The sequence below is a fragment of the Colossoma macropomum genome, unplaced genomic scaffold, assembly GCF_904425465.1.
Source record: "Colossoma macropomum unplaced genomic scaffold, Colossoma_macropomum, whole genome shotgun sequence".
Lineage (NCBI taxonomy): Eukaryota > Metazoa > Chordata > Actinopteri > Characiformes > Serrasalmidae > Colossoma > Colossoma macropomum.
In genome coordinates this window covers 11,324,220-11,350,830 of record NW_023494789.1, presented here as the reverse complement: position 1 = coordinate 11,350,830, position 26,611 = coordinate 11,324,220, and the positions used below count along the sequence as shown (strand labels likewise).

At 38.5% G+C, this 26,611-nt stretch overlaps 1 protein-coding gene across 1 annotated transcript; it reads right to left on the bottom strand.

Annotated features, from left to right (window-relative positions):
• Positions 1 to 14,074: 14,074 nt before the first annotated feature.
• On the bottom strand, positions 14,075 to 25,825 carry LOC118807895 (endoplasmic reticulum resident protein 27). Its single transcript, XM_036570073.1, has 7 exons — positions 25,675 to 25,825; positions 24,569 to 24,663; positions 21,646 to 21,783; positions 21,364 to 21,480; positions 19,210 to 19,335; positions 16,992 to 17,189; positions 14,075 to 14,163 (listed from the first exon to the last, which is right to left on the bottom strand). The coding sequence occupies exons 1-7, from the start codon at positions 25,730 to 25,732 to the stop codon at positions 14,119 to 14,121; spliced, it is 777 nt and encodes a 258-aa protein (XP_036425966.1). The 5' UTR covers positions 25,733 to 25,825; the 3' UTR covers positions 14,075 to 14,118.
• Between the last annotated feature and the right edge of the window lie 786 nt (positions 25,826 to 26,611).

Here is a 26,611-nt window from a genome sequence, read left to right as displayed (position 1 = left end):
GATGTCAAGTTGTTGCAAACTGTCACAGAAGACAATATTTACAATATCATTTTAAAAAGCGCAGTGTTCCCAAACTTTTGATAGGATGTAAAGAATTGTATTGCTGCGTATTGTATCCTTGTATTGCAGTTAGCATGTTAGCTTGTGGCTAGTGTGTAAGCTTGGTGCAAACATATGTGCATATGACTAGAGCTTTTGTTTCAAATATTCTCTAATAAACTGAAAATAAAAAGATTAGAATATGTTTCATTATAACGGAATTAGAATTAGCACATCTCCAGCCACTCCTTATGTTTTTTTTTTTTTAACCATTACATCTCTACAGTGTATATACAGTAGATGGTCATTTATTTATTAGTCAGTTATGTTTATGTATTAATAAAAGTCATGGGAAATGTTGCACTGTATTTCCCAAACTTGTGATGGTGTTCATATGCATGGCAGAGCCTAAAGGCTTTATAGCATGTCATCGCTGTCTAAACAAAAACATGTATCTCCATTTTTTTTTTTTGCATTATTTAAAAATGCTTGTTGGCCTTTACAATGTGTCAAGAATGTTTTTGCTTTTCCTGTAAAGCTACCATTTTGGAGATATGAGGTTTTGTCCCAATGACGACGATGTGAATCACTTCTTTACAAACACTGAAGTTCGTACTAAAGCCTGAGTAGACTGATAAATCAAAGTGATGAGCCAGTTATTCATCTCAGCATTACTGAGCTCTTTTGAGGGCTTATTAAATATGAGATTGTGGGAGCAGCAGTGAACTAAAGCAGGTGGTGAAAGAAAAATAAAGTTTAGAATTTTTGTAACTTCATTTAAGTGAAAAGCAAATTTTTGTGAAACGTATTAACAAACCAAGCTGCCAACTAGTGAAGAACATAGAAAGTTTTCCCATGTGCCTTATTAATATGTATTGTAAATGTATTTCAATGAATTCTAAATATGTTATGTTTTATGTATTGTAACGGAATACATTACTGAAAACATTTAGGACAGTGTGTTCAGTATCCAGCCATCACTACTGTTTTTTGCCCAACTTTGAATATAAATATCATGTAAACAGAATATAGGTCACACACATTATAATTCCTTTAAATGACACATCATATGGAACCTGTGATTTCATTCCGCTGGCTTTCCCCATCGGTCTGACTCTCGTATGAACCAGTTTACCTCCTACAACTGCCATAAAAACTGCCGCTCGCCTGTGATTGACGAGCGAGAGACTCGCCGGAACTCATTATGTGAGAAAGTTTATTAGAGGGTTGTTCTGTTTCCACTGAAACCACCAACAGACTTTATAGCAAACTCTTGTTAGAATGTTTGTATTTTTGGGGTTCCATATGTTGAGTGGACAAATATATCTGGGTGTTTAGAGGGCGGGAGTGGGATTGTTTTGACTGATATGATTATTTATAGTGAGAGTTAGTTAATTACAAGTGACTGTGAGGCACCAGATCAGTGGCATACATTCATATATATATATATATATATATATATATATATATACATGGTTGTGGAGGATGTACTGTTTTGTAGAAGGACTTTTACTTTAATCAGTTCTATACGATGCATGTTTTTTCTGCATTGCAAATGTCACTAGCTTCTATTTATTTGCTTCAAGTTTAATATATTGAAAAAAAAAACTTACTAAATTAACTTTATTTGACTTTTATATACAGTGGGATACGAAAGTCTAACTGTGTCTATTTTGCATTCTATTTTAAATTCATGCAGTTTTTCATTAGTAATTATATCGTTTTCAGTGAAAAGTAAACACGAATTTCAGAATTTCTTAGTATTTTCTGTCCCCCTTTTGCTTTGACTCCACAAAGACTCTAAGTAGATCAGATCCACCTGAGAGTCACCTGAATACAAGCTTCAGTGGAAGAGATAAGACTCAAAAGCATTATGACCTTTTTTGAATAAAGGCCTTAATGGTCAGTGTCACAAATTTGCTTCAATCTGAATAGTGACCCAGAAATAGTGCAGTATCTTTCTTCATATTCCTGCACTTCACTTCTCATGCTATCATTTCTCTCACTCAGCGTGATGCTGTTTAGTGCTGGCATCTGTTAGCTGACATAACAGAGTTAGCATTTAGCTTTCTCCTCCTACAGTGTTGAACTGTCCAGTGGTGTTGTGTTAGCGATGGTTTTAACAGATGTGGTGTTGCATCATGTGTCTTGAGGAAGCGCATGCTGGCCTTCACCCTCCCTGCTTGGTATCATTAGCTACGTTTACATGCAGCCTAATAAACCGTTAATAATCCAACTAATAGCTCAATCAGAATACAATACATCCATGTTTACACCTCAATCGGAATAGACTAGTCCGATAGAGGTGGTTCAGAATACTATTTCTATCTGATTGAATGAGGTGGATAATCCTGTAAATAATCCATTAAATAGAAAAATAATAACCATGTAAACACGTGTATCTGATTACATTTCCATTCGGAGAGTTTAAGTACATTCTGCGCATGCGCGTCACATCATCGCAAACATTTATAACGTTCAACATGGCGGAGCAGAAAGTGGTCTGCAGGAAAGACGAAGGTTATGCTCTGATCTTTCAAAGACGGCGGTGGGACGGACGTCCAGCTTATGTGTTTCAGAACACGACGTCTTCCTCTCGGCCTTCTTTAATAAGGACATAAGAAGAATGTTTTCCTGAGTCTGACATAATTTTAAAGCAATTAAAAACACAAGCACTGTTCACTGCTGCTTGTCTCACTCTGACTGGATGCTCATTGTGATGATAATGTCTACACTAATGTGTTTAATTTGGGATCGGATTACTTGTAGTAATTGGAATGTATTCAGTCAGACTGGCAAAAATCTTTGCATGTAAACAGCCATTGTGTGATAGAGGGAGGCCGAGTTAATGGGTGGAAAAATTCAAAATTCTTCGACTTTCTTCTCTTCATTTTAAGTTTTCTTCTGATCATGACCATGAGATATTTAAGATTTTTTTACTTTAGTCATGTTCAGTTCAGCTCTCTCTATCATGATACCACCTGTGCTAGGAGGATGACGCTAGCACAAGCTACCTCTGAGTCACATGAAGCAACATCTTTTTGAACTACCACTACCACAACGTCATTCAAATTCTGTTACGTCAACTAACAAATGGCCTTGTTGGCTAGCATCGCGCTGAGTGATATGGGACAGGGAGGCCTATCTTACCTACACAGAGAGAGCGAAGCCAGTTATGATCTCTTAGACTCCTGGCCACTGTGGCATCACCGCAGATTGAACTTGTGATCTCCTGAGGTTAGGGCCAACGAGATGTTGAGATATTTTAACACCTTTTTATTCAATGCACAGATCCATACATGCTTTTATCATCATCTTGATATGTTCACTGTTATTCTAAAACATATAAAAGACTAAAAAAACAAGGAAAAGTCACCTGTGAGCAGGTGCATCCAAACTTTGGACTGGTGGTTAAATGTACAGCCATTATACAAATGCTATACTAAAGTCTATCTAATTTATAGCAATGTTAAATGTGGATCTGTATATCAATGTTATAGCATCTGTTGTCCGGTCCCTATGGAACTGTGTGTGTTATTCTTGGTGGGTTGGATTTGTCTTGGCCGCTCTGCGTATAATTTCAGTGTCTGTTGTTGCGTCCCTTTTGTGGAGTTTGTTCCGATGAGCCGGACAGTTCGGAGAAAACATCGTTGTGCCTTGGCAGAAATATGACAGCTCTGTATTGTGTCCAGTGCTGCATGGTCAATGCTATAATTTTCGATTTTGAGTGATGTGCTATTCTTGGTTTTTCATGTGAACGGCTGTTTCTTCAGTTAGTCACACAGTTACCATAGCGCAGAAGACTGGTGACTAACGAAAGTGAAATATGAGCATAGAACTGAGAATTAAAGCCAGATTTCCCCAGAATCAAGAGTTCCCCACCAGAACCTGATGCGTCATTAACGATGCATACATGGAAGTGATCTTGCACTGTGTCAAACAGCAGCTCCTCATGTGGCCTGCATAGTGACACATCCTTGTAGAACTGTATGCCTACATTTGTGCATATGTTGTGGTTTGGAGCATCTTTCACCACATAAAAAAGGAAAATTCCAAACACCAAAGCCGTACAAAGCCCTATATTCCTCTTTTTAACTGAGGTTTTATTTGTTTCATGGAGCTTATACACAACAAATCGAGAACATGACCCAGATCACACTCACAGACTGCCCGCATCCTGCAAAAGTGTGTGCGGTCTTCAAGGCTACTGAATAACCTTAAAGGGGAATTCCACCAAAATTGTCAGAATTTGCTGCATAATTAAATCATTAAGATTTAAACAGCGTCATTCAGAGTGGTTTGGTACGAAATGCTCTGCTCTAGAGAAACTTACAGACTCAGAATTGTTCACAGTAGAGGTAAAAAGCTTCATCACAGAAAATTATTACACAAAATGTTTACAAATGCACTGCCAGATGCTTGAGGCTTTGTTTCGCAATAGTTCAGACATAAGACTGTTGCTACAAACATATTCATAGCAGAGAGATACATATAGAACGCTGATCTATAATTCAAGTGGAAAACTTAGTCTTTTATATTGAATAACATCAGTAAAGCTGATAAAATTACCAAAAACCTGTTTAAAATATGGTTCATTTTAAATTCACATTGTATTTAAAAAAAATGTATAATATCAAATAGCTTCAACACATGAAGCTGTCTGTGTTTTAGCCAATTTTTTCAGAAACATAAAAAGAGATTTCCCCTGCGATGGACTGGCGACCTGTCCAGGGTGTATCCTGCCTTCCGCGCAATGACAGCTGGGATAGGCTCTAGCACCCCACCGCGACCCAGAAGGATAAGCGGTTTAGATGATGGAAGAGATTTCACTAACTGAACTTCTCAGAGAAAAAGTCATCTAAAAAAGGCCTTCCTGTTTTTTTAACACCATTTTAACACCACTGTGAATCACTGTCAGGCCTCATTGCAAGAAGGTCCAGGGTCCAGGGTCCTTTCTGTGTGCATGTTCTCATCGTGTCTGTGTAGGTTCCCTCCGGGTGCCCAGTTTTCCTTCCACAGTCCAAAGACATGTGCAGTCAGGCCAATTGGAGATGTTAAATTGCCTCTAGGTGTGAGTGTGTGTGAATGTATATGTCTGTGTATCTGTCTGTCTGCCCTGTGACGCTGGCATATGCTCCAGCACCCCTCATAACCAAGGAGAATAAGCGAATGAGATAGTGTGTGTGTGTTTAAAATCATGTTAACATAGGACAGATCATTTTATTGCATTTCTGCAATTAAAAGTGAAAAACAAGCATCAAAACTTTTGTTTAACATAAAAATAATACTTCAGCATCTGTATAGTCCCTGCAATGACCTGCTGTTTTGCATGCACAACATGACTGAAAATCACTAAAATAAAACTTCAAAAAGAATTATTATCACAGTTTTTGTTGGAAAATTGGGAATAAAACAATGAATACCCTGACATTAACATTTTCTCCTTATTTTGAGCTCATTTTTGTTGCTTAAAAGTGGTAGGAAATCATTTGCCGCCACCACCACCACTATGATAGAAAGACTCAGAAACAAGCAGACAAAATTTAGGCTTCAAGATCGCTGCTACTACTGTTTTTAACTGAGCATATAGAAAACAGTATGTCATTTGATGTCAGAAAGCAGATGAGCATGATTTAGGCATCTAGTTACCATGATGTCTATTGGTAGGCTTTATTACTTGTTAGCTATTAGCCCCAAATTTCCAGTGCTAAAATAAGAAGGAAACTTCAGACAGCAAACCGTTCGACTACCTTTGGGGTAAGTGGGGAAAATGTGTGGATTCATTTTTCTGACATGCTATTCACTTTCACATTTTCTTTTGAGGTTTCTGCATCAGTTTCTTAACCCAGTCTTCCTCACAGCGAGTCCTGCCATATTTTAGAGTTTAAGCTCTAATAAAGGCTGAGCCTTTTGAATGGGGAAAAAGTAAACCGGGACCTCCTTAACACTGTCCGTCGTGTTATTGGTACAACTGTGCTGTCTTGCCCATGCTAGCTTCACGCTGTTGCAAAAGACTGTTTGAATTAGCACTTCTATAAAGTCTGTGAGTCTACGTTCACACTCAGGCAAAAGTGACCCAAATCCAATTTTCTCACCGAATCCAAATTTTTATTAGGCTGTTAATCTTTTAAATGTGGCCAATATCTGACGTTAGTCTGCACAGATGACGCTCCTAAACTGAGCCGCATGCGCAAAAGAACAATGCCTAATGCAGTCAACAGTAACAGCTACTAGCCTGACGTTAATTCTCAGGTTGATGTGCAGTGGAGGTTTCAGTTCCATCTTCGCCAGCATAACAGGAGCTGTCAAGTTGCAGTGGCTGACAGCTGGGGTCATCACCTGGAATAAGTTCGAGCTCACTGTAAGAAGGGCACATTATTCGCCCATGGCCACTACTTGGTTTCTATAAACTTTTTTGGACTTTTAAGTTTTCTTTCACATTCTCAGCCATTTATTTTGAAATCTCTTTGAACATGGAGCCATTTCGATAAGAGACTTCTAATTTTGTTTGTAAAGAAACATCACCCATATGTTTGGGGTCTGTTACCTCACTATCCCACCACTGAACTCCTCCCTCACTGTTTTTGTCCATTTTTCCTTCTTGGCAGTGCCAAATCATGATGAATGTTGAGCTGGACTGATGTAAAATTTGCATGAATTTCAAGCTGCCTCTTGCCACATTTCAGGTGTCCCATGCCAGATTTCAGTACCACATATGACAGGCTGTGTTCAGACTGTAGGGAAATCGGATTCGTTTATCAATTCAGATTTTTTGAGACGATTGTCCATACTATTACTTGCATGTGATCAGATCGGATTGTGCAGTCTATCTGCATGGGTTACTGCGGTAACGACGTAGTCATCAGTAACTACATAGCTATGTTGGTGACACGGATTTCGAATGCGGATGCAGTTTGAACAGGCAGCAAGGGAGAACTGCCATTCAGCACTAACCAAGGGGCTGCTATTCTTCTCCAGGCCACTGAAGGGTGCTATCCCACTTCTGACACCAGCTTAGCATTTAGCATTGCGTGGCGATTCGCCCATGCTGCCTGTTCAATAAAAGAGCATTCTTCTTTAAAGCACAATGTTTCCCGTGTTGTCTTCTTCGCTGTTGCCACAGTATTATATAAAGAATAACAATAACAACATGGCTAATAACATGCATGGCACACATGTTGTAGTTTACATTAGACCACTCTCTCTGCAATTATCACTGTAGATTTGTAATCACTTAAATAAAATTAGTTGCCCAGATAAAACTACTGCAGCTCCCATAGCGCTATAGACACAGTACGGGGGCAAAAGGAGCAAGAGAGAGGGAGGCGGAAGAGGGTTCACGGAGACCAGCAGGCAGACGTGGGTTCACCTCTGGCAGCTACCATCACGGGCAGACACCACAAACAAACCCAGTCAACCGCGGTGTGTGTACAGTACACAGCGCTATAGAGCTGCAGACGCTACAGGCAGCGCACTGGATGCCTTTATGGGATCAGACTGCATAATTACAGTGAGACTGTTTTTAGAACATGATGTTTTTAGCAGAGCTAAGCCTCTCTCTCTCTGTCTGTTTGTCTGTCTGTCTGTCTGTCACTCTTTTTCTGCAGAACTTCCCATACTTTCTGTCCAAATCCAGTGTTTTATTGATGGTGTCCATGTACCAAGCAAATCTCGACATTGTCTCGTCCACGATTGCACTTAAAAACGTTCACATTCAAAGAATTGCCAAATTTTCTATGCTGTTGAGTGGAGATACACTATATGTCCAACAGTAAGTGGACACCCCTCACACCCATTACTAATCATGTAGCTATGAAATCTCCATAGACAAGCATTGGCAGTAGAATGGGTCATACTGTAGAGTTCGGTCACTTTAAGTGTGGCACTGTCATAGGATGCCACCTTTGCCACAAGTCAGTTAATGAAATGTATGCCTGGCTAAATCTGCCCCGGTCAACTGTAAGTGCTGTTATTGTGAAAAGGAAGCACATAGAAGCAACAGCTCAGCCACAAAGCAATAGCCCATGCAAACTCACAGAGGGAGGCTGAAGTGCTGAAGAACATTGTGTATAAAAAACATCTATCCAATGGGCTTCCATGGCTCAGCAGCCACACACAAACATGAGATCATGATGTACAATGCCAAGCATTGGCTGGAGTGGTGTAAAGCATGCTGCCACTGGACTCTGGAGCAGTGGAAACCCTGTTCTCTGGAGTGACAAATCACACTTCATTATCTGGCAGACTAATGGATGAATCTGAGTTTGACAGATGCCAGGAGAACATTACCTTCTGGAATGCATAGTGCCAACAGTAAAGTTTGGTTGAGGAGGGACAATGGGCTGATGCTGTTATTCAGGATTTGGGCCTCTTAAGTCCACTGAAGGGTGATGTTGATGCTACAACATACAGAGACATTTTTACAGGGGGCAGTCGTCGGCTGGAGGTTAGGGAACCAGCCCTGTGACTGGAAGGTCGCCAGTTCCATCCCCTGAGCCGATAGTACCTGATTGAGGTGCCCTTGAGCAAGGCACCTAACCCCCAACTGCTCCCCGGGTGCCGTGGATAGGGCTGCCCCTGTGCCCAAAGTGAGCTCCATAAAGATGCACAGAGCTCTGACCTCAACCCCACTAAACACCTTTGGGATGAACTAGAACGAAGATTGTGAGCCCCGTCTTCTTATCCAACATCAGTGCCTGACCTCACAAATGCTCTTTTAACTAAATTGGCACAAATTCCCGCAAATACACAATCTTGCGGAAAGCCTTCACAGAAGAGTGGAGACTGTTATAGCTACAAGGACAGAGGGGCAACTCTATACTAATGATCATGGTTTTGGAATTAGATGTCCAAGAAGCTCATATAGGTATGATAATCAGGTGTCCACATACTTTTGGTCATATAGTGTATCAGAAACACTTAGCTTTACTTTTACTCGCTGGCCATTAAGGGTAGGCAATATGGCAAAAATGCAATATAGACACTTTTTCACGCTTCCGTATTCAAAGCAGGGGAAGTCATCTTAGTAGGGATAACTTTACAGCAGCAGTGGCGTTTAAGAAAAAGAATGCAAAGGACTAGCACATTTTTACATGTTTATTGAGGTATTTTCTGGATTTTTCCACAAAGACGTTGGTGGAACCATTTTCATTTTTAGAGAGAAGCTTGCTTTAACACTGGATCAGCGAGCCGTACAGATTTAAAGAAGGTAAATGCTGTCATGTGACATAACATGTGACCTTAGTTAGCTAATGTTAGGTAGAGCCAGTTAACTGTGGACTGGCTGCATCATTTCAGTGTGGTGGATGTGTAGATCAGATGTTTTGATTCTTTTCCACAATAACATTAAATTAATTAATGTTTTGCTCAAACACTGAAGTAATTAAACATTGCCATGTTGGTTAGCTTACATACAGTGGTGCTTGAAAGTCTGTGAACCCTTTAGAATTTTCCATATTTCTGAATAAATTTGACCTAAAACTTCATCAGATTTTCACAATAGTCCTAACAGTCAATAAAGAGAACCAAATTACAGAAATTAGACTTGATCATTTATTATTGAGGAAAATTATCCAGTATTGCATATCTGTGAGTGGCACAATTGTGTGAACCTTTGCTTTCAGTATCTCGTGTGACCCCATGATACCACAACCACCATGTTTCACAGATGGGATGCTGAAATGTAGTGTTTTCCTTTGTCCAAACATAACGCTTCTCATTTAAACCCATAAGATCTACTTTGGTCTCCTCTGTCCACAAAACACTGTTCCAATACCCCTCTGGCTTGCCCATGTGATATTTAGTAAACTGCAGACGGACAGCAATGTTCTTTTTGGAGAGCAGAATATTTTTGTCTGATTTGTTTAATATGGTTCTTTGTATCTACTATTAGGACTTGTGATAAAATTTGATGACGTTTTAGGTCAAATTCATGCAGAAACATGGAAAATTCTAAAGGGTTCACAAACTTTCAACCACCGCTGTAGGAGCATTGACCTTTGTAAATGCTACCCCTACTATAATATTTTCCCTACTATGACAACCTCTGCTGCATTGAATACAGAAGTGTAAAGGTTCCATTGCGGTACTTGATGGCATCTTCGTGATACATAATTCTAACCACAATATTTAGTTTTATTGATGTTTGTGAACACAGTGGAATGGACGTCATAAGAACAGCATTTTAATTTTATTCAAAGTAATCCAGTAGAGGGGACATAAAAGGGAAACCAATTATAATATAATGGAATAATGGGCTACATCAAGTCAGCTCTCCGTGATATTTTCATTTTGACAGTGAGACACTTCACAGCTTTCTCAGTCATTTTCAATTTTTTTTTTATAGCTACTTAGCTGTTTGTATGAAACTTACTAATTGTATGAAACATAGGAAAAGTGTATAAAAATAATCATATATGTGCATTTGCAACCAAATTGGTTTTATGTTATTGAAAAAACGTTTGAATTATAATGTATGTCCACACTGGAAAACGCCACTCATGCACTATAGCAAGGCCCTTATCTTTCATTATCAGCATCTTCAGCTCATCATCATCTCACCATTCACAGCGTGTTCTGGCGTCAGTGTTGTTCAAACACTGATTACAGTACACAGCCGCAAACACGTCCCTTCACATGCTGTGGTTTAGATGGCTAAATGTAATTGCTATCTCGCAGTCTCTCTCTACTCTTTCTCTGTGGTGGCACGTTATGCTGATCTGAGATCTGTTCTGTGGTTTGGCTCTGAATGGTGAAGGGTCAGATTTACCCAGAGCGGGTTTCCCCCTGTAGTAGCTCCTGTTTTCTTTTGGCTAACGAAGCCTGCTCATTATCTCACTTCAGTCTGTGCCTCAACAATCCAGAAAAATCCATGCTTTTTAAAAAATATTTTTGAAATGTTGAGAGAAAACAGGCTGTGTATGGTCTAAAATGAATTATGTTCTGAGAGCACTGCATCATAAAGCTTGTGGTCTTTCTGCAGGCCACCTAGTGGCCATTTTGCTGGCAGAATGGAAATTAGTTTTAATATATAATGAAATAAAATATTTCTCTCTGTAACTCTGTTATCAGATTAAATAGGACACTGTTCTCTCTCTGTGTGTGAAATGTTGTGACTCTGTGTTGAGTTGCTAGCGAGCAATGATGACCAAAACACCTCTCTACAAAGATGACCTTGCCGAAATGCAACTGCAGCTTTCTTTTTTCAAACAATTCTGTACAACTGACACAATAAAAAATAGCATTTAAACACAATAACAACAAAATCCAGTTTGCTTGCCTTTAGTCGACGAAATCTGGGGTAAGCAGAAAATTGGGTGAATTTTATTTTTTGACCAGCTATACCTTTAAGGGGAAAGGTGTAAATTTGTTTCATGCTTTCACCCTTTGCTATGACACTTGAAATCCCATTTCTCTTGATGGTCTTTGAGATGTTTCTACACCTTGACTAGAGTCCATATGTGGTAAATTCAGTTGATTGGACATGATTTGGAAAGACACACACCTGTCTATGTAAGGTCTCACAGCTGACAATGCAAATCACAGCAAAAACCAAGCCATGATGAGAAAAGAACTGCCTGTGAGAAGGCTACAAAAACTTTTGCTGCACTGAAAGTTCCCAAGAGCACAGTGGCCTCCGTAATTCTTAAGTGGAAGAAGTTTGGAACAACCAGGACTCTTCCTAGAACTGGCCACCCCAGCAGACTAAGTAATCGGGGGAGAAGGGCCTTGGTAAGAGAGGTGACCAAAAACCCAGTAGTCACTCTGGCTGAGCTCCAAAGATCCTGTGTGCATATATATAATGGCAGAGTGACCAGACAGAAGCCTCTACTCTTTGGTAATTAGTTTTCCCTGTCAGTTCTATACCTGCCAGAGTCTCTGCTAACACTGTAATTTGTGATCGGTCACCCATTACAGAACTGACTCTCTATGTGTTTTCCTCTCTTGTGTGTTTTCCTTTCTTTTCTTCGCCGAGTTGAACAGCTGCCCATCCTTTGCGTCTGATGCTGCTGCCTCTTCTGCCTTGATCGGGTGCCACTGCTCGCCAGCCCTCTGGACCGGCTTACCAACATTGAGCCTCCTGCTGTACGACGCCGTGCAAACCTCACCCTCACAACCTGACCCCACTGATACTACTGCTGTTGCTACATGAACTAATCAAAATTATTCACTTGAACTAATCAATCATTTAAACTAATCAAATTAAGCAATCACCCATTACAGAACTGACTCTGTGTGTTTTTCCTTTCTTTCCTTTGCCGAGTTGAACAGCTGCCCATCCTGTGCGTCTGATGCTGCCTTGATCGGGTGCCACTGCTCGCCATGCAAACCTCACCCCCACAACCTGACCCCACTGATGCTGCTGCTGCATGAACTAAACTAATCAAATTAACTGTTTGCTCCACCTCTTTTCCCTGTTTTTGTACTATAATACTTTGTACTAACAATGTTTACTATCCGATGTCGACCAGAGGAGGATGGGTTCCCCTTCTGAGTCTTGGTTCCTCTCAAGGTTTCTTCCTGTTTCTCTTAGGGAGTTTTTCCTTGCCACTGTCGCCACTGGAGATTCTCATGGGGGCTTGGACCCGGATTTCTTTTTGTAATGCTCATTTCCTTGTAAAGCTGCTTTGTGACAACACCTGTTGTAAAAAGTGCTATATAAATAAACTTTACTTACTTACTTACTTACTTACTCATTAAAAGACACATGAAAGTCTGCCAAAAAAGCACCTAAAGGACTCTCAGACTGTGAGAAACAAGATTGAACTTTTTAGCTAAGTGTCATGTCTGGAGGAAACCAGGCACTGCCCAATACCATCCCTACAGTGAAGCATGGTTGCAGCTTCATGCTGTGGGGTTGTTTTTCAGCAGGTGGGACAGAGAGACGGGTCAGGGTTGAGGGAAAGCTTAATGGAGCAAAGTACAGAGATTTTCTTAATGAACCAGATTCAGAGTGCTCAGGACCTCAGACTGGGCCGAAGGTTCACCTTCGACAAGACAATGACACTAAGCACACAGCTAAGACTACACAGTAGTGGCTTAGGAATAACTCCGTGAATGTCCTTGAGTGGCCCAGCCAGAGCCCTGACTTAAACAAAATTCGAACATCTTTGGAGAGACCTGAAAATGGCTGTCCACTGATGGCCCCTTCCAACCTGACAGAGCTTGAGAGGATCTACAGAGAAGAAAGGCATAAAATCCTTTTGGCATCATACCCAAGAAGACTGGAGGTTGGAATCAGTGCCAAAGGTGCTTCTACTAAGTACTGAGTAAAGGGTCTGAATACTTATGTCAGTGCAATATAGGTAGGTTAGTTTTTCCTTTTCTATAAATTTGCAAAAATTTCTAAAATTCTGTTTTTACTTTGTTATTATGAAGTATTGAGTGCAGAATGATGGGGAAAACCTTTTATTTTAGCACAAGGCCACAACATAACAAAATGTGAAAAAACATAAAGACTGAAGACTGAAGACTGCATTGTATATATTTTTATTCCATTAAATAGAGTACAAAAAAACAGATACAAACTGAGCAAAGTTTGTCTGGCTTTTTTTGGGTCTCTATTTAAAGGAATAAAAATACATATTTTTGCTAGACATGTCTGACTTTTCAGCAGTGTGCAGGCAATATTTTTCCACTCTATCTTTTATATATAATTCAGAATTTCACATTCTGTCCTTTTCCTTTCCTGACTTTATTTTATTTATTGTTCCCTCTTCTCTCTCTCTCTCTCTCTCTCTCTCTCTCTCTGTCTCTGAAGGATTGAATGTGCCGGGTGAGTGTCAGTTGTGGTAGGTGTAATCAGATGTGTGGGAAGGATAACAGAGTTTGTCAGTGACAGCGCCAGAGCCGTGGGCTGAGAGAGAGACACCAGAGTAAATCACACAGTCTACAGATTCAGCCTTCAAATAGAGTTCACTGCACTGCTTCTCACACACAAGAGCACATACACTGCTTCCTTCTGGTGGCCTTTAACACACACACACACACACACACACACACACACACCATTGCAATATTATATCACACAGACGTCTGGGATTTTGAAAAAAGCTTTATTGAAGGTGTGTTTGGTCACATTCAGAGTTCACTCTTCACTTCAGATTCTCCAGCCTCCTTTTCTTTCTAGAGAGAAAAAGATAAAATCATGTAAAATCCATTTTAATGCTTATTAGTCTTTTTTCAGTATTTGGAAGCTTTGTCTTTTGTCAAGCTGGCTTTATTCAGTGAAACATTCAGGCAATTTTAGCTGCTTGAGAGCTGCATGAAACTACATTGCGCTTGAGTTGCATAATGTAAAGCTTGTCCTGCAACTCATTTAAAACTCAGCTGCAAGCAACAGGTGGAACAAGTTTCTTGAAACACCCAGTCAAAACACCGATAACGCATCACATGATTGCATCCAACAACACCATTTCAAAGGATTGATTACAAAGGGCGTCGGCTTGGTGGACAAGAAAATAAAAGAGAAGATGTCTTTTGCACAGTGTAAAAGGAGATGCTCCTAACTGTCTTTCTGCAAGGTTGGTAGTTTTTCATTTTGTCAGTTTACCAAAGGGAAGGATGTCAAAAACAAATAGGTTTCTCAAAGCTAGTGTTTCTGTAACCAGCTATCACTAACAGCTGTTCAAACTCTCTTTTCAGGAGCCAGTTTTTCACCCACACTCGCTTTTAGTTTCTTTTTCTTTGTCAAGCATATTTACAAGTTCTAGTGCACTGATAGCTCTCTTTTTGTTTTCTGATGAAGCTGTTTTAAACAATGATAATGACAGCTGGAAAAATTACACAAAGATGATAAAAAGACTACTTAATATACATGTGTAGATAGATTAAGATAGATGAGTTTATATCACCTGATCAAAAAATGCAAGATATTTTATTTGGCTACCCATACAGAAAAAATATCATCCAAATGTATTTATCAAACATATTTTTGAAATGCATGAAAATGTCCAAAAAATGTATTTGTTAAATATAATTTAAAAATGCCTTTAAAATGTATTTTCCAAATATATGCATGAAATATATTTTTGCAATGTTTGAAAATGGCCAAAAAATATATTTGCTAGATGTATTTTTTAAATGCATTTATTTGTATTTGTTATTATATTTTTTTAGTTGCATGTAGTTTTAGCAAAGGTTACGTATCGCTGCTTCTTTACAGAAGAAAAAAAAAACCTACTTCATTTTTAATGTCAATGGAACCAGACTTTTTTCCCAAGACATTTTAGGCCATTTCTTTTGGTCCATTCGTCATGAAATTTACACACAAATGTAAACGGCAACAGGCATTTTCAAATTATGTCAAAAACTGGAAAACGCTTTTACATGAACTAAATGAACAGTAATAAACAAGATATCGTATCATAACTGCATTTTGGCAGTGTATCAATAACAACACTTACTTCTGCCATATTAAAGGTTCATATGCTAATGCTTAAAATTAAGATATTGAAATACAGATTCGTTTTCATTTTCAAATGTATTTGATAAATACATTTACATACATTCATTTTTGTATGGTACATTTTTATGTGTAATATCTTCCCATTTATTTTAAAATAAATGCATTTTAAAATATATTTCGTTAATATGGCAAAATATTCTGAAATAAATATTAGTATTTGTTATGTGTTTTGCAATGTATTCGACATGTATTTCAAATATAAAAAAAAATGGTCAGATTGCACAGAAATTAGGTTGCACTCAACTCAAAACATGCAACTAACTGCATGAAAGTTTCAGAGTGTAAAGCCAGACACCAACAGAATTCTAGAACACTCTCATGGATTCCAGACACTTTTCAGAGTTAGAGTCATAATTATCATTGTTGTAAACAGAATATTCTATCATAAAATTTTACTTAACAATGGATGTGTTATTAGGCTATAAAAATCATGTTAGCTAAAGCTAACTTCCCCCTACAACTTTGCAAGACCCCCCTTATCTTTAATGGACTGAAGCAAGATAAGTTAAGATATTAAAACAACAATGTTTAAACAAAGAGAAACATTCATTTTACTATCACTGTCGTAGTTGGACGACATTCAGGTAAAGAAGTTGAGCGTGGAGCTAAGAGACAGAGATAGCAGGCTAGCTAATTGGTTTAGTTGATTGCTATAACACATGAACAGTTGTAAATCTATTCAAATTTAGCAAATAATACATTAAAATAAGCTGCCAAGCTATCAATCCTGAATGAGACTTTATGTTCGCTATTCAAAACTGATTAACTCACGATGCAACTTGAACTTGGAGCACTAAGTTTGCTGTGGAATATGAATGTGATTTTCCATTAAGCAAACCAGCTAAAGTGACTATGAAAGCACATTGCTAAAGAAAGATTTTAAAGGATTTACGTCCTGAATTTCTGTATCATCACTGCTATCTAGGTAAGTAAAAATCCAGTCAGACTCATCAGTCTCCTTATTTGATATACCATGTATGTATTTAACACACTGTATCCACACTGTACTCCATTTTATGTAACTGTATCACTGAATCTGAAAGAGCTGACGTGTATAACAAAGTATCATCTGCACAAAAGTAAAAAGAAAAATGGGCTATGAATAAATAAAGGGAGAACAATAAGGGCCCTAAGACATAGCCTTGTGGGACACCATATTGCACACTTCTATGTCCAGAAAACATATATAGGAAAATAGGAATATAGGTAATGCATGTAGTTTGCACGATAACTTATAGAGCATACACTTCCATTACTTGTTAGCTACATTATTAGCTACTACAAATCTACAGAAGCAAACTTAGGACACCAAACATTTGATAAATTATTATGGCCAAATTATTACTTCATGTTTTACTATAATCTTAATGTCTTTAATTCTCAGGCATCAGAATACAGTTACAAAGAAATGCTGCATTTTCTGTGTGGCACTGTGGTAGAAAAATGGTCAGATATGAACCAACACCAATCACCATAGCAACCCTACCTGCAGCTCTCCATTGAGGAAGGAATCGCAGAAGTCCTGCACACGCTCAGTAGAGATTTCACCCGGTGGCAGGAGCCAGGACTTGTCTGATTCTCCGTCGTAGATGCCAACACGCGGCAGGTCACTTGACTTCAGGTTGAAGTAGCCCAGCGCTCGATCGTTCGCCTTCTCTTTCCCGTTTATCAGCACAAACAGCATCTACAGAGAGACGGCCACGGTCCACTGGTGCTTTAATTTACAATACAATCCAACATATCTAATCAGGAAATCAATTATTAGCTTGTGAGTTAAATCAATATATTAGAGCAGATGGAAACTCAGCTGTTTAGTAATTAGCTGTTCAAATGAAGTGTGGTTTTAAGGGCCCACATGTCCGTCACTTTACTTGCATTTACTTTTTATCCTGAAATACACGTTTGGCATTTGTGTGCATTTATGAACCAAAAACATACAATTAAACAGGCTGTTTATTTTACTTTGAATTGACTGATCTATACACTTTATCTCTGTTCTGATTGGCTGCCCTGTGTTGTGCATCATTCAAAAAGCAGTAGAGGCTGAAACACTTCAACAACTTCAACACTGAATAGGTGGATATATTTAACACATTGCTATTTGTGAAGTCACAAACATAATGAATTCAAAACTAGATGCTTTTGCAGCTTAGATTCCATATATGGACGAAAGAAGAATCAGCACAGCATTTTCACAGTGTTTATATACCGCATTGAACTATTTTGTTTAAAAAAAAATGAGAAAAAAATATTTTTCTGTAATATGTGCCCTTTAACAAACTACAGCACACAGCTTTTGGTAAAATGTACAAAGCAAATATAGCTGATAATTTAATAATAACAATAAAATATATATATAGGTAAGCATATATATTGAGTTTAGGCAATGGCCTAGTGTCTAATTATCTGTTATAAGATAATCATAACACATATTCAGTAACTACTATAAATCATTCAGTACCTCATATAAAACTGATGTTATTTATAGTAATGAGAGTGGGGACCCTCAGTTTGAGAGGTTAATGTTTCCATGTAAGTTGATCATCTTTCTATTAGAGCTGGGCAGTAAATCAAATTTTATTTTCAATTAAGATTTTGGCTTCCAACAATTATGAAAACAAGATAAACAAGATTGCATTCTGTTTTGCAATGATGGTCTTGTTTTGTCTTGTGTTATAAATTAAGCGCAACCCGTTCCTTTATAGCGGTGTGTTTTCTCTCTTCCCAAAAGCCCAAACTCTAATTTGATTTATTTATAATTTATATATATATATATATATATATATATATATATATATATATATATATATATATATATATATATATGTTTAGTAGTTTTCAGGTTGTGGAAGTGCACTACAACATACTTATCTTATTTATTTATTATTTTATATTATTAAATGTTTATGTGTATCTATTTTTTTCTATTTTATATTTTTTTGTTGTTTTTGTTTTTCACTTAAATTATATTTAAAGTTGAAGGACTCCACTGTTAAAAAGACAGCTTTTTTTTAAAAAAGTTCAATAAATGCAAATCCAAAGTCATTTAAAAATTATATGATCATGTTTTTATTAGGGCTGGGCGATTAATCAGCTTGTAATTATTATTATGAAAACAAAATAATCAAGATTGCATTCAGTTTTGCAATAATGCTCTTGTTTTGCGTTATAAATTATAGCGATGCGCTTTCACCCCTCCCTAAAGGCCCACACTCATCCAATTTATTTTGCGATCTAATTTGTATATTTATATATACATGTACTTCAGTTACATTTTATTTAAAACTTAAGAAACTCCACTGTTAAAAGGACAACTTCTTAGTTCAATAAACACATGATGTTTCCAAAGTCAATGAGTAATCATGTTAAATAATCATGATCTGAATACTGACCAAAATACTCATGATTACAATTTTTGCCATAATTGAGCAGACCTACTTTCTATGTATTTTTACTATTTTGGGTCTTATTTCAAGGAGTTTCATCACTCACAGGCACTCCAGACATTCTAGATGGTTCAGTGTTCAGGAACGTACGAGTGCAGAGCCATAAGCTGATTGATATTAGGGTCAGTTCTTTGCTCTAATACTGTTTGAATTAGACCCACTAAATCCATTACATTATTACAGGAGCCACTTCCTTCATCTGAGTGAAATTAATAAATGTAAGATCTCATCAGTGTGGCCCAGTGTTCACAGTGTTACCTTGCCGGCATAACGAGGGGCCAAAGCCCCCAGCTTCTCCTTCAGTGGTTTATAGTCAGTGCTCCCCCTGTTGGCTAAGAGCACAAGGTGCACCTTCACTTTTGACTGGAAGAGACCCACTGCGGACTGAGAGAGAGAGAGAGAGAGAGAGAGAGAGAGAGAGAGAGAGAGAGAGAGAGAGAGAGAGAGAAAGAACGGTCATCAAAGAGCACCAAACTGTGTTGTTAAGTCATTAAGTAGCAGCAGCAGCTGTTCTGAAGCCTGGATTTTGCCTGTTTTCACCCTTGTAGCTCCAGTGCAAATGTACGGAAGCAAACCTTAGATAACAAAGCCATGTTCCTACCTGGTTTTAACATTCACCTTGTTAATCTAATCACAGGCAGACAGTGTAAAGCTCTTTTGAAGGTGTCTTCAGTCAGACTTCATGACTGGAAAAAAGGGTGATCAGATGACAGTGCATCTCCAAAACACACTGGACCCTGTTTTCACCTGAATTTAGTGCTGTCCACTTATAATCAGATCACTCAGGACAAATGTTAATGCTAGTTGTAGATGGGGCCAATCAGATTTTGACTCATTGACTGTATTTGGAGTTTAGGGGAAATTGTGTTAATTTGATTTTTTTTTATTTTTTTCATTTTGAATTAGATTGTTTTAACTTAAAACTGTTAGAAACCTAAATATATACACAAAGCAATGCATATTGTAAACCAAAATATCCTATTGAAAAGACTGCACCATTGCCGTCTACACTACTGCACTGTCCAGTAAAAAACACAACACTGGTCTGTGCTGCTGCCTTCAGGGACTCAGTTTACACCTCCGCTCTAGAACACAGTGAGCGAATAAAGATGATGAGTCATCATGATGAAGACTGGAATTAGTTCTGAATGACATAATGAGATTAGCATTTATTAATCCACCCTCTGAACAGTGGAGAAGAGTATAGAAGAGAGGAGAAAAGAAGAGGGTGGGGGAGAAGAGAAAGGAAAAGAACAAAGAAAAGAAGAGAGCAGAAAAGAAGGGTATGGGGAAGAAGAGAGGAGAAGAAAAGAAGCAGAGAAAAGACTAGAGCATAGATGAGAAAAGAAAAGAAAGAAGGGGACAGGGAGAGGAGAAAAAAGAGAAAAGGATAGGTGAGAGAGAAAGAGGGTAAGAAGAAGAGAAGTGAAGAAGAGAATTGAAGAAGAGAAATGAGAAGAGAAGAAAACAGAAAAGAACAGAAAAGGGTAGGAGTCAGAGAAGAGAAATGAAACGAAGAAACCAAAAGAAAAGAAATAAAAAAGACAAACGGAAAAGGGAGGGAGAACAGAGAAGAAGAGAAAAGGGTAGGTGGGACGACAAAGAAAGAAAGAAAGAAAGAAAGAAAAAAAAAGAAAGAAAGAAAGACAGACAGAAAGAAAGAAAGAAAGAAAGAAAGAAAGAAAGATGAAGAATAGGAAACAGAAGGACAGAGAAGAGTATAGAGGAGAGGAGAAAAGAAGGAGACGAAGACAGGAGAAAAAATAGAGAAAAGGATAGGTGAGGGAGAAGAGAAGAGAAAGGAAAATAATAAAGAAAAGAAGAGAATAGAGAAGAAAGGTATGAGAGGGAGATGAGAGGAGAGGAAAGGAAGAAGAGAAAAGAAGAGTAGAGGGAACACAAAAGAAAAGAAAGAAAAGAAAAGAAAAAAAGAAAAGAAAAGGCAAAATGGGAAAGGGAGTGAAAAGAGAAAAGAAGAGAAAAGAGTAGGTGGGAAGAGAAAATAAAGAAAGAAAGAAAGAAAGAAAGAAAGAAAGAAAGAAAGAAAGAAAGAAAGGGGTAAAAAGAAGAAAAGAGAAGAAGAGAAATGAGAAGTGAAAAAAAATTAAAAGGAATAGAAAATGGTAGGAGTTTAGAGAAAAGAAAAGAAAAGAAAAGAAAAGAAAAGAAAAGAAAAGAAAAGGATAGGGATGGGAGAAGAATAAAGAAAGGAAGGGGAAAGAAGAGAAGTAAAGAAAAGGAGAAAATATGGCTTAGGAAGAGAGGAAAAAAGAGAAGAAGACTAAGGAAGAGAAGAGAAGAGAAGAGAGGGGCAGTGGAGAAGAGCAATGAAACAGAAGGACAGAGAAGAGTATAGAAGAGAGGAGAAGAGAAGGGTAGAGAGAAGAGTGTGTGCGCTGTGTGTCGCAGTACCGCTTGGTTGTACTCTGTGATGTAGCGGACGTCGTTGATGGTGAGGAAGCGTACGAGTCCGTCAGTGTCCAGGTTTTTGGTCTTGGAGAGTTGGAAGTTCTCCTGATGCAGGTCGGCCTGAGGGGGCACTCACACACACATTAAAGGTTCTGAGAGTTGATTAATGACCAGACTCTATTAATGGACTGAAGGGGGTCTCTGAGTGAGATTTCTCAGTTATTCAGCCAAGACCACATTATATAACACTAATGTGAGGTAAGTGTGAAGAGCAGCTGTGTGTACCTTCCTGAAGATGGTGATGGTGTCCGAGTCAATGCTGTAATTAGTCCACACCTCCTTCACACTGCACAGGGCGGCAGGAAGGGTCTTCACCTCTTCAACAGCAGCCAAGAATTCCTTATAACCATAGCCTTCATCAGCCTAGAACAGAGACAGAGAGCTGGAACGATAAACTCCACCAGTCTATGTGCTCAGCATACATATAATACACAGTGGTAAACCATGACTTTTAGAGCTCGGCCTTCAGTTCGGGCCATGAATGTCAAACACTCAGTCAAAAATAAGGAAAACACCTCTACAATATATTAATTTTTGCTATAGGATTCACGTTATAGGGGACAGAAGGGCACAACCTAACACATTCTGTTTTTTGTTGAATAACTTATAAAATGAACACTTAAACTTTGTTTCTAGAACCTCCAACTCATGTACAATTCCACCGCAAATGAGGGGAAGTGCAATGTATAATTGACCCCATGAGTGGGTTAATTGTGAAAGAGGATCAGTTTAACACTGGCTGGGAAAGTCTGATGAATTTGTGCAAACAAATTAATTCAATATAATTCTATGTTGTAAGAATATATTTTCCAACCATACTGCATTTTATGTTATCTAAGACAGACAGCTCAATCGATAGATACACACACATCAAATTATAGATAAAAACTGTCATGAAACTGTGCCAAACAGTGACAATTTATTTTTTGTCCAGTGAAGGACAGCAAATAAAAACATCACACATCAGTAAAATATGGAATATTGCTTCTGACTAACTAGCTTTACCAGATGTTACTGTAAGTTTCATTAATATACTAATAAAGCAGAACAAAATCCCTGTTTTTAGATGTTTCTTCTTTCATATCTTAAAATCTGTGTAAAGATGGAACATAAACACCAAATTTACTTTATTTGTCTTTGTTTATTAAAGGTGGCTTAGTTGTAACGCTGTGTAACAACCAACCCCGCAGTTTGGAGGCTGTACTTAAGCCCAGCTAACATTAGCTGTGAGCTTGTCACAAATAAAGTAATATAAAGTTGGATTGTGTGATTTACATGAATAACTGGAAAAAATTGTTTAAAAAAATAACGTGCATGCCCTGAAAACACTCTTTGGCACAGATCTCTTCAAAATGCTGACCAATCACTCTAAATTGTGGTGGGAGACCGTGGCTAGGAAATATGATAATGTGGCCAGAAGCACACGCTGCTTGACCTTCTTTAACAATGTTAAAAGTCTGTGGTAATTTGTGCCCCGTGTTAGGTTGTTCCCCACGCTACTCTACATTAGCGCCAGCTTACAGCAATTCAAAAAATTGTACATTTTTTGCCATTAAACATTGACATCTGAAGCTTGTAAAAGACATTTCATGGTTTATTTACAGCTTGTGACAGATATATTGGCTTTGTATCAGTTTTACAAGAGTTCTGGCATAGAGCTACTGCCGCTCTTGTCCATTTTTGACTGAAAACTGGTCAGACTGCGGCTCATGTTCACCATCAGTGATGTATCTAGACATCCAGAAGTTCTAGAGTGATATTTTACTAAAGAAATTGGTCCAATTTATAGTACATTAAAAGTAGTTTACATCTTTACTTTTGCACTGGAACTACAAGGCTAATGTAGCTAGCAAGTAATGGAAGCAACAGTACAGACAGAACTCAGACTTTAAATTGTTTGCTGCTATCATTTTTAGCTATGCAACGTACCTTCATTCATTTTTTAAGATAACACCATACAGAGGGGAACCCTAGGTCTTGGTTAGCCCTTCAGGAGGCCTTACACTATAGATTAACTACCTACATAATTAGGAACTGACAGGGGTCAACCAATCATGCTTTGGCTTACAATGGGTGGGACCAATTTTGTGAGGAAAAACTGTCACTCTAGGCCTTCATGAGGTCCTAGATCAGGGGTTGGCAACCCAAATTTTAAGAAGAGTATTTTTTTCCTTTCAACAAAATCAAACCACTTTGTAAAATGGCTGACCAGCATAAAACTTCTACAAGGTAAAATATTAATGAAACGTTAAGCTTCAAATAAAACATATGGAATGTCTTTTGCAAACTTCAAATGTCTGTCTTAATGTAGACAGAAATTTTCATGTGCACAAGTTTTAGCTTAGTGCTAATACACTATTAGAACTCTAATAGGTGTGCCAGCGGAAATTAAAGGGTGGATTTTTTCTCTTTCTTGACATTTATGACCCGAATTGGAGACCTAGCTCTAGCAGTCTAAAAGACTATAACTCCAACATGGGTTGAGGTGAGTGTGAGATGTCCAGTAAAAAGCTAAGGAAGCTAATTTCAGAAACCAAATGTCTGTTCTCATTTGTGGAGAAGGCCTTTTGCTTAAGACTAAAATGTGAAAATGAGGGAAAAACGAGTTTGTGAGAAGACAGTTAAAGCCAAGCCCTTTATATAGTTTTGTGTTATGTTCTGAATTGAAGGTTTAAACAGTAGTTAAATCTGAACTGTGTTCAGCCCTCTGTGTTTCCAGCTCTGTGTCCTTGCTCCCAGACTGTGTTTAGGTTCATGTTAGGTTCCTCCCGCGTTTGTTTATGGAGACCAGGGGAGTGCCAATCCCACAATGCCTCAGATGCACCCTCATTTCCTGCTCTGCTTCCTCCTCCGCACGGCGAGTTGGGCCAGAGGGCTTGGCATTCTGGGACGGCGGCCCTCTGCCACCACAACAGCAGGCATTTCCTGGGCCCGAGTTTGTGGCCTTGACGGGTTTTGCACGGGATCAAACGTGGAGGTTATGGCAGCGGCAGCAAACGGAAGCTCACCCACACATACACCGCTATTTTCTCTTTGTCAGTCTGCATTCCTGCCAGACGCTCAGCGACTTTCGGACATGTCTCTCCTCCCGCGTCCCACAAATCAATACGACACACACCCAAACACACACACACACACAGCCTCTGACCTCGAAGAACCCAACGACCACCACCTCGGCCGAGTTGATGAAGGCTTCTACTGCAGATACATCGGTCAGTCTGGGGAGGGTGCTGTCTGCAGGGGCTGCAGGAGGGTAATATGCATAAGCTGTCAGTGAAGGCCATTGCTAACTTGCACAGCAAGACATATATATCAATCAGCAGTGATTTGAACAGTGATATATATTTACCATCTCTGCAACATAAAGCAGAGACATATCTGCATTCGGCCTTCAGATGTTTGTACTCGAAGCTTTCGGTATTGCAAAACCAATGAAACTGCATATAAATGTATAAAATTAGTCTATTATGTGTGTCCTGTACAACTTCAATTTTTAAATAATTAGTCAGAAACTAGGAGGGTAGATGGTTCTTAACTGAGTAAGAAAGCTGTATAATATTGCAAATGAATTAACATCCAGAATGCCTAAAAAAATTCTAAAAGCTGTGATAAAATCTCATGGGCTGTAACATCACAAGAAATGAATGCTATAATTACCACACATTACTTTTCATTTATTGTCTTCTTGTTAGCAAAAATACTACAAATATTAAATAAAACATTTAAAAAATACCTTTTGGTGCTTAAAGAGTGCATGGCTGCTGCAGATTTTGAAAAAAAATAGAATAAAAACAGAAAAATGCCACTCTAAAACATGCACAAATGAGTCTTTGCTACACTCTATTTATTAAAAAGTTCAAATTTGTGTGTAACTATAACTGTTTTTAGCATTGGAGTTCTGAAATCTGGAGATGCTGCAGCCCCCTCAGCACCCCCACTTCCCACATCCATGCCTATGGGGTAAGATGCACTCACTCAGCTTTCGCCTGGATTGTTCACAAACAGTAGGTGCTGGAGATGAAGTTCATGTAAATGTGAATCTCATTAATGCTACAGATGAACATTATTAGACTGAAATGACCACCCACAGAAAAATACAGTGGTCCATTTGACTGCAGTGCCACAGAACTGTTAATTCTATGGTATAACGGTGGTGTTCATTTATTTTTAGCGTTTACTAATCTACAAACACATGGTCAATCCTAAAATCACCCACAGAAAGCCCCCTCCTATCCATTTATGAAGAAAACCTACCTTTCTCTTCTGCTGTACTGCAGGTTGCGAGTAAAGAAAAGACAAGAACAAGCAACATCTTGGCTGAGTGACTAGAGCAGGCAAAGAACAAAGCGAAGAAAGAATATAAATTCTCTTTTCTCTGTATCTTGGCCCCCTCATGTGAATCATGTGACTGGTTGGACAGTAGTGATTGGTGGGCTTGTGAGAACTGGGCAGGTGTCTTTGATAGACTGAGGTCAGAATATGTTGGACTACGTGTCACAGTGTCAAAGAGAGTTTCTTTTAGCAGGAGCTGTGATAAACCAATGTACTTGGTTGTACGCAGTGGTCAAAATGATAAAATATTTTGATGGCACCAACCCCCCTACTGAACCTCTTCACGTGAAGTCATTTACAGAAATGAATGGGGTCATCTCACTAAATATTCATTGCACAGGCACTTTATAACACATTAATTAATCAGCAGACATAATACCCACTTATTATGAATCCAGTGGGTCTACAAGACTATGTCAACCCAGTCCCACCCAAGAAACTAAACACAGGGCTCTAAAATAATGAAAAATGTTCCAAACCTCAATACAAACCAGAGCCAGCAGGTAACTGTCTGTAACAGAATGGTGTCTTCTCAACATCAACCAACTACAACTCCAACATCAACCACCACAACTCTACATTAGTGACCATTACTCCAACATCAACCAACACAACTCCACAAAACTCAACATCAACCAGCTACAACTCTACATTAATGACCACAACTCCAACATCAACCAACACAACTCCAACATCAACCAACACAACTCCACAAAACTCAACATCAACCAGCTACAGCTCTACATTAATGACCACAACTCCAACATCAACCACCACAACTCCACAAAACTCAACATCAACCAGCTACAACTCTACATTAGTGACCACAACTCCAACATCAACCACCATAACTTCGAAC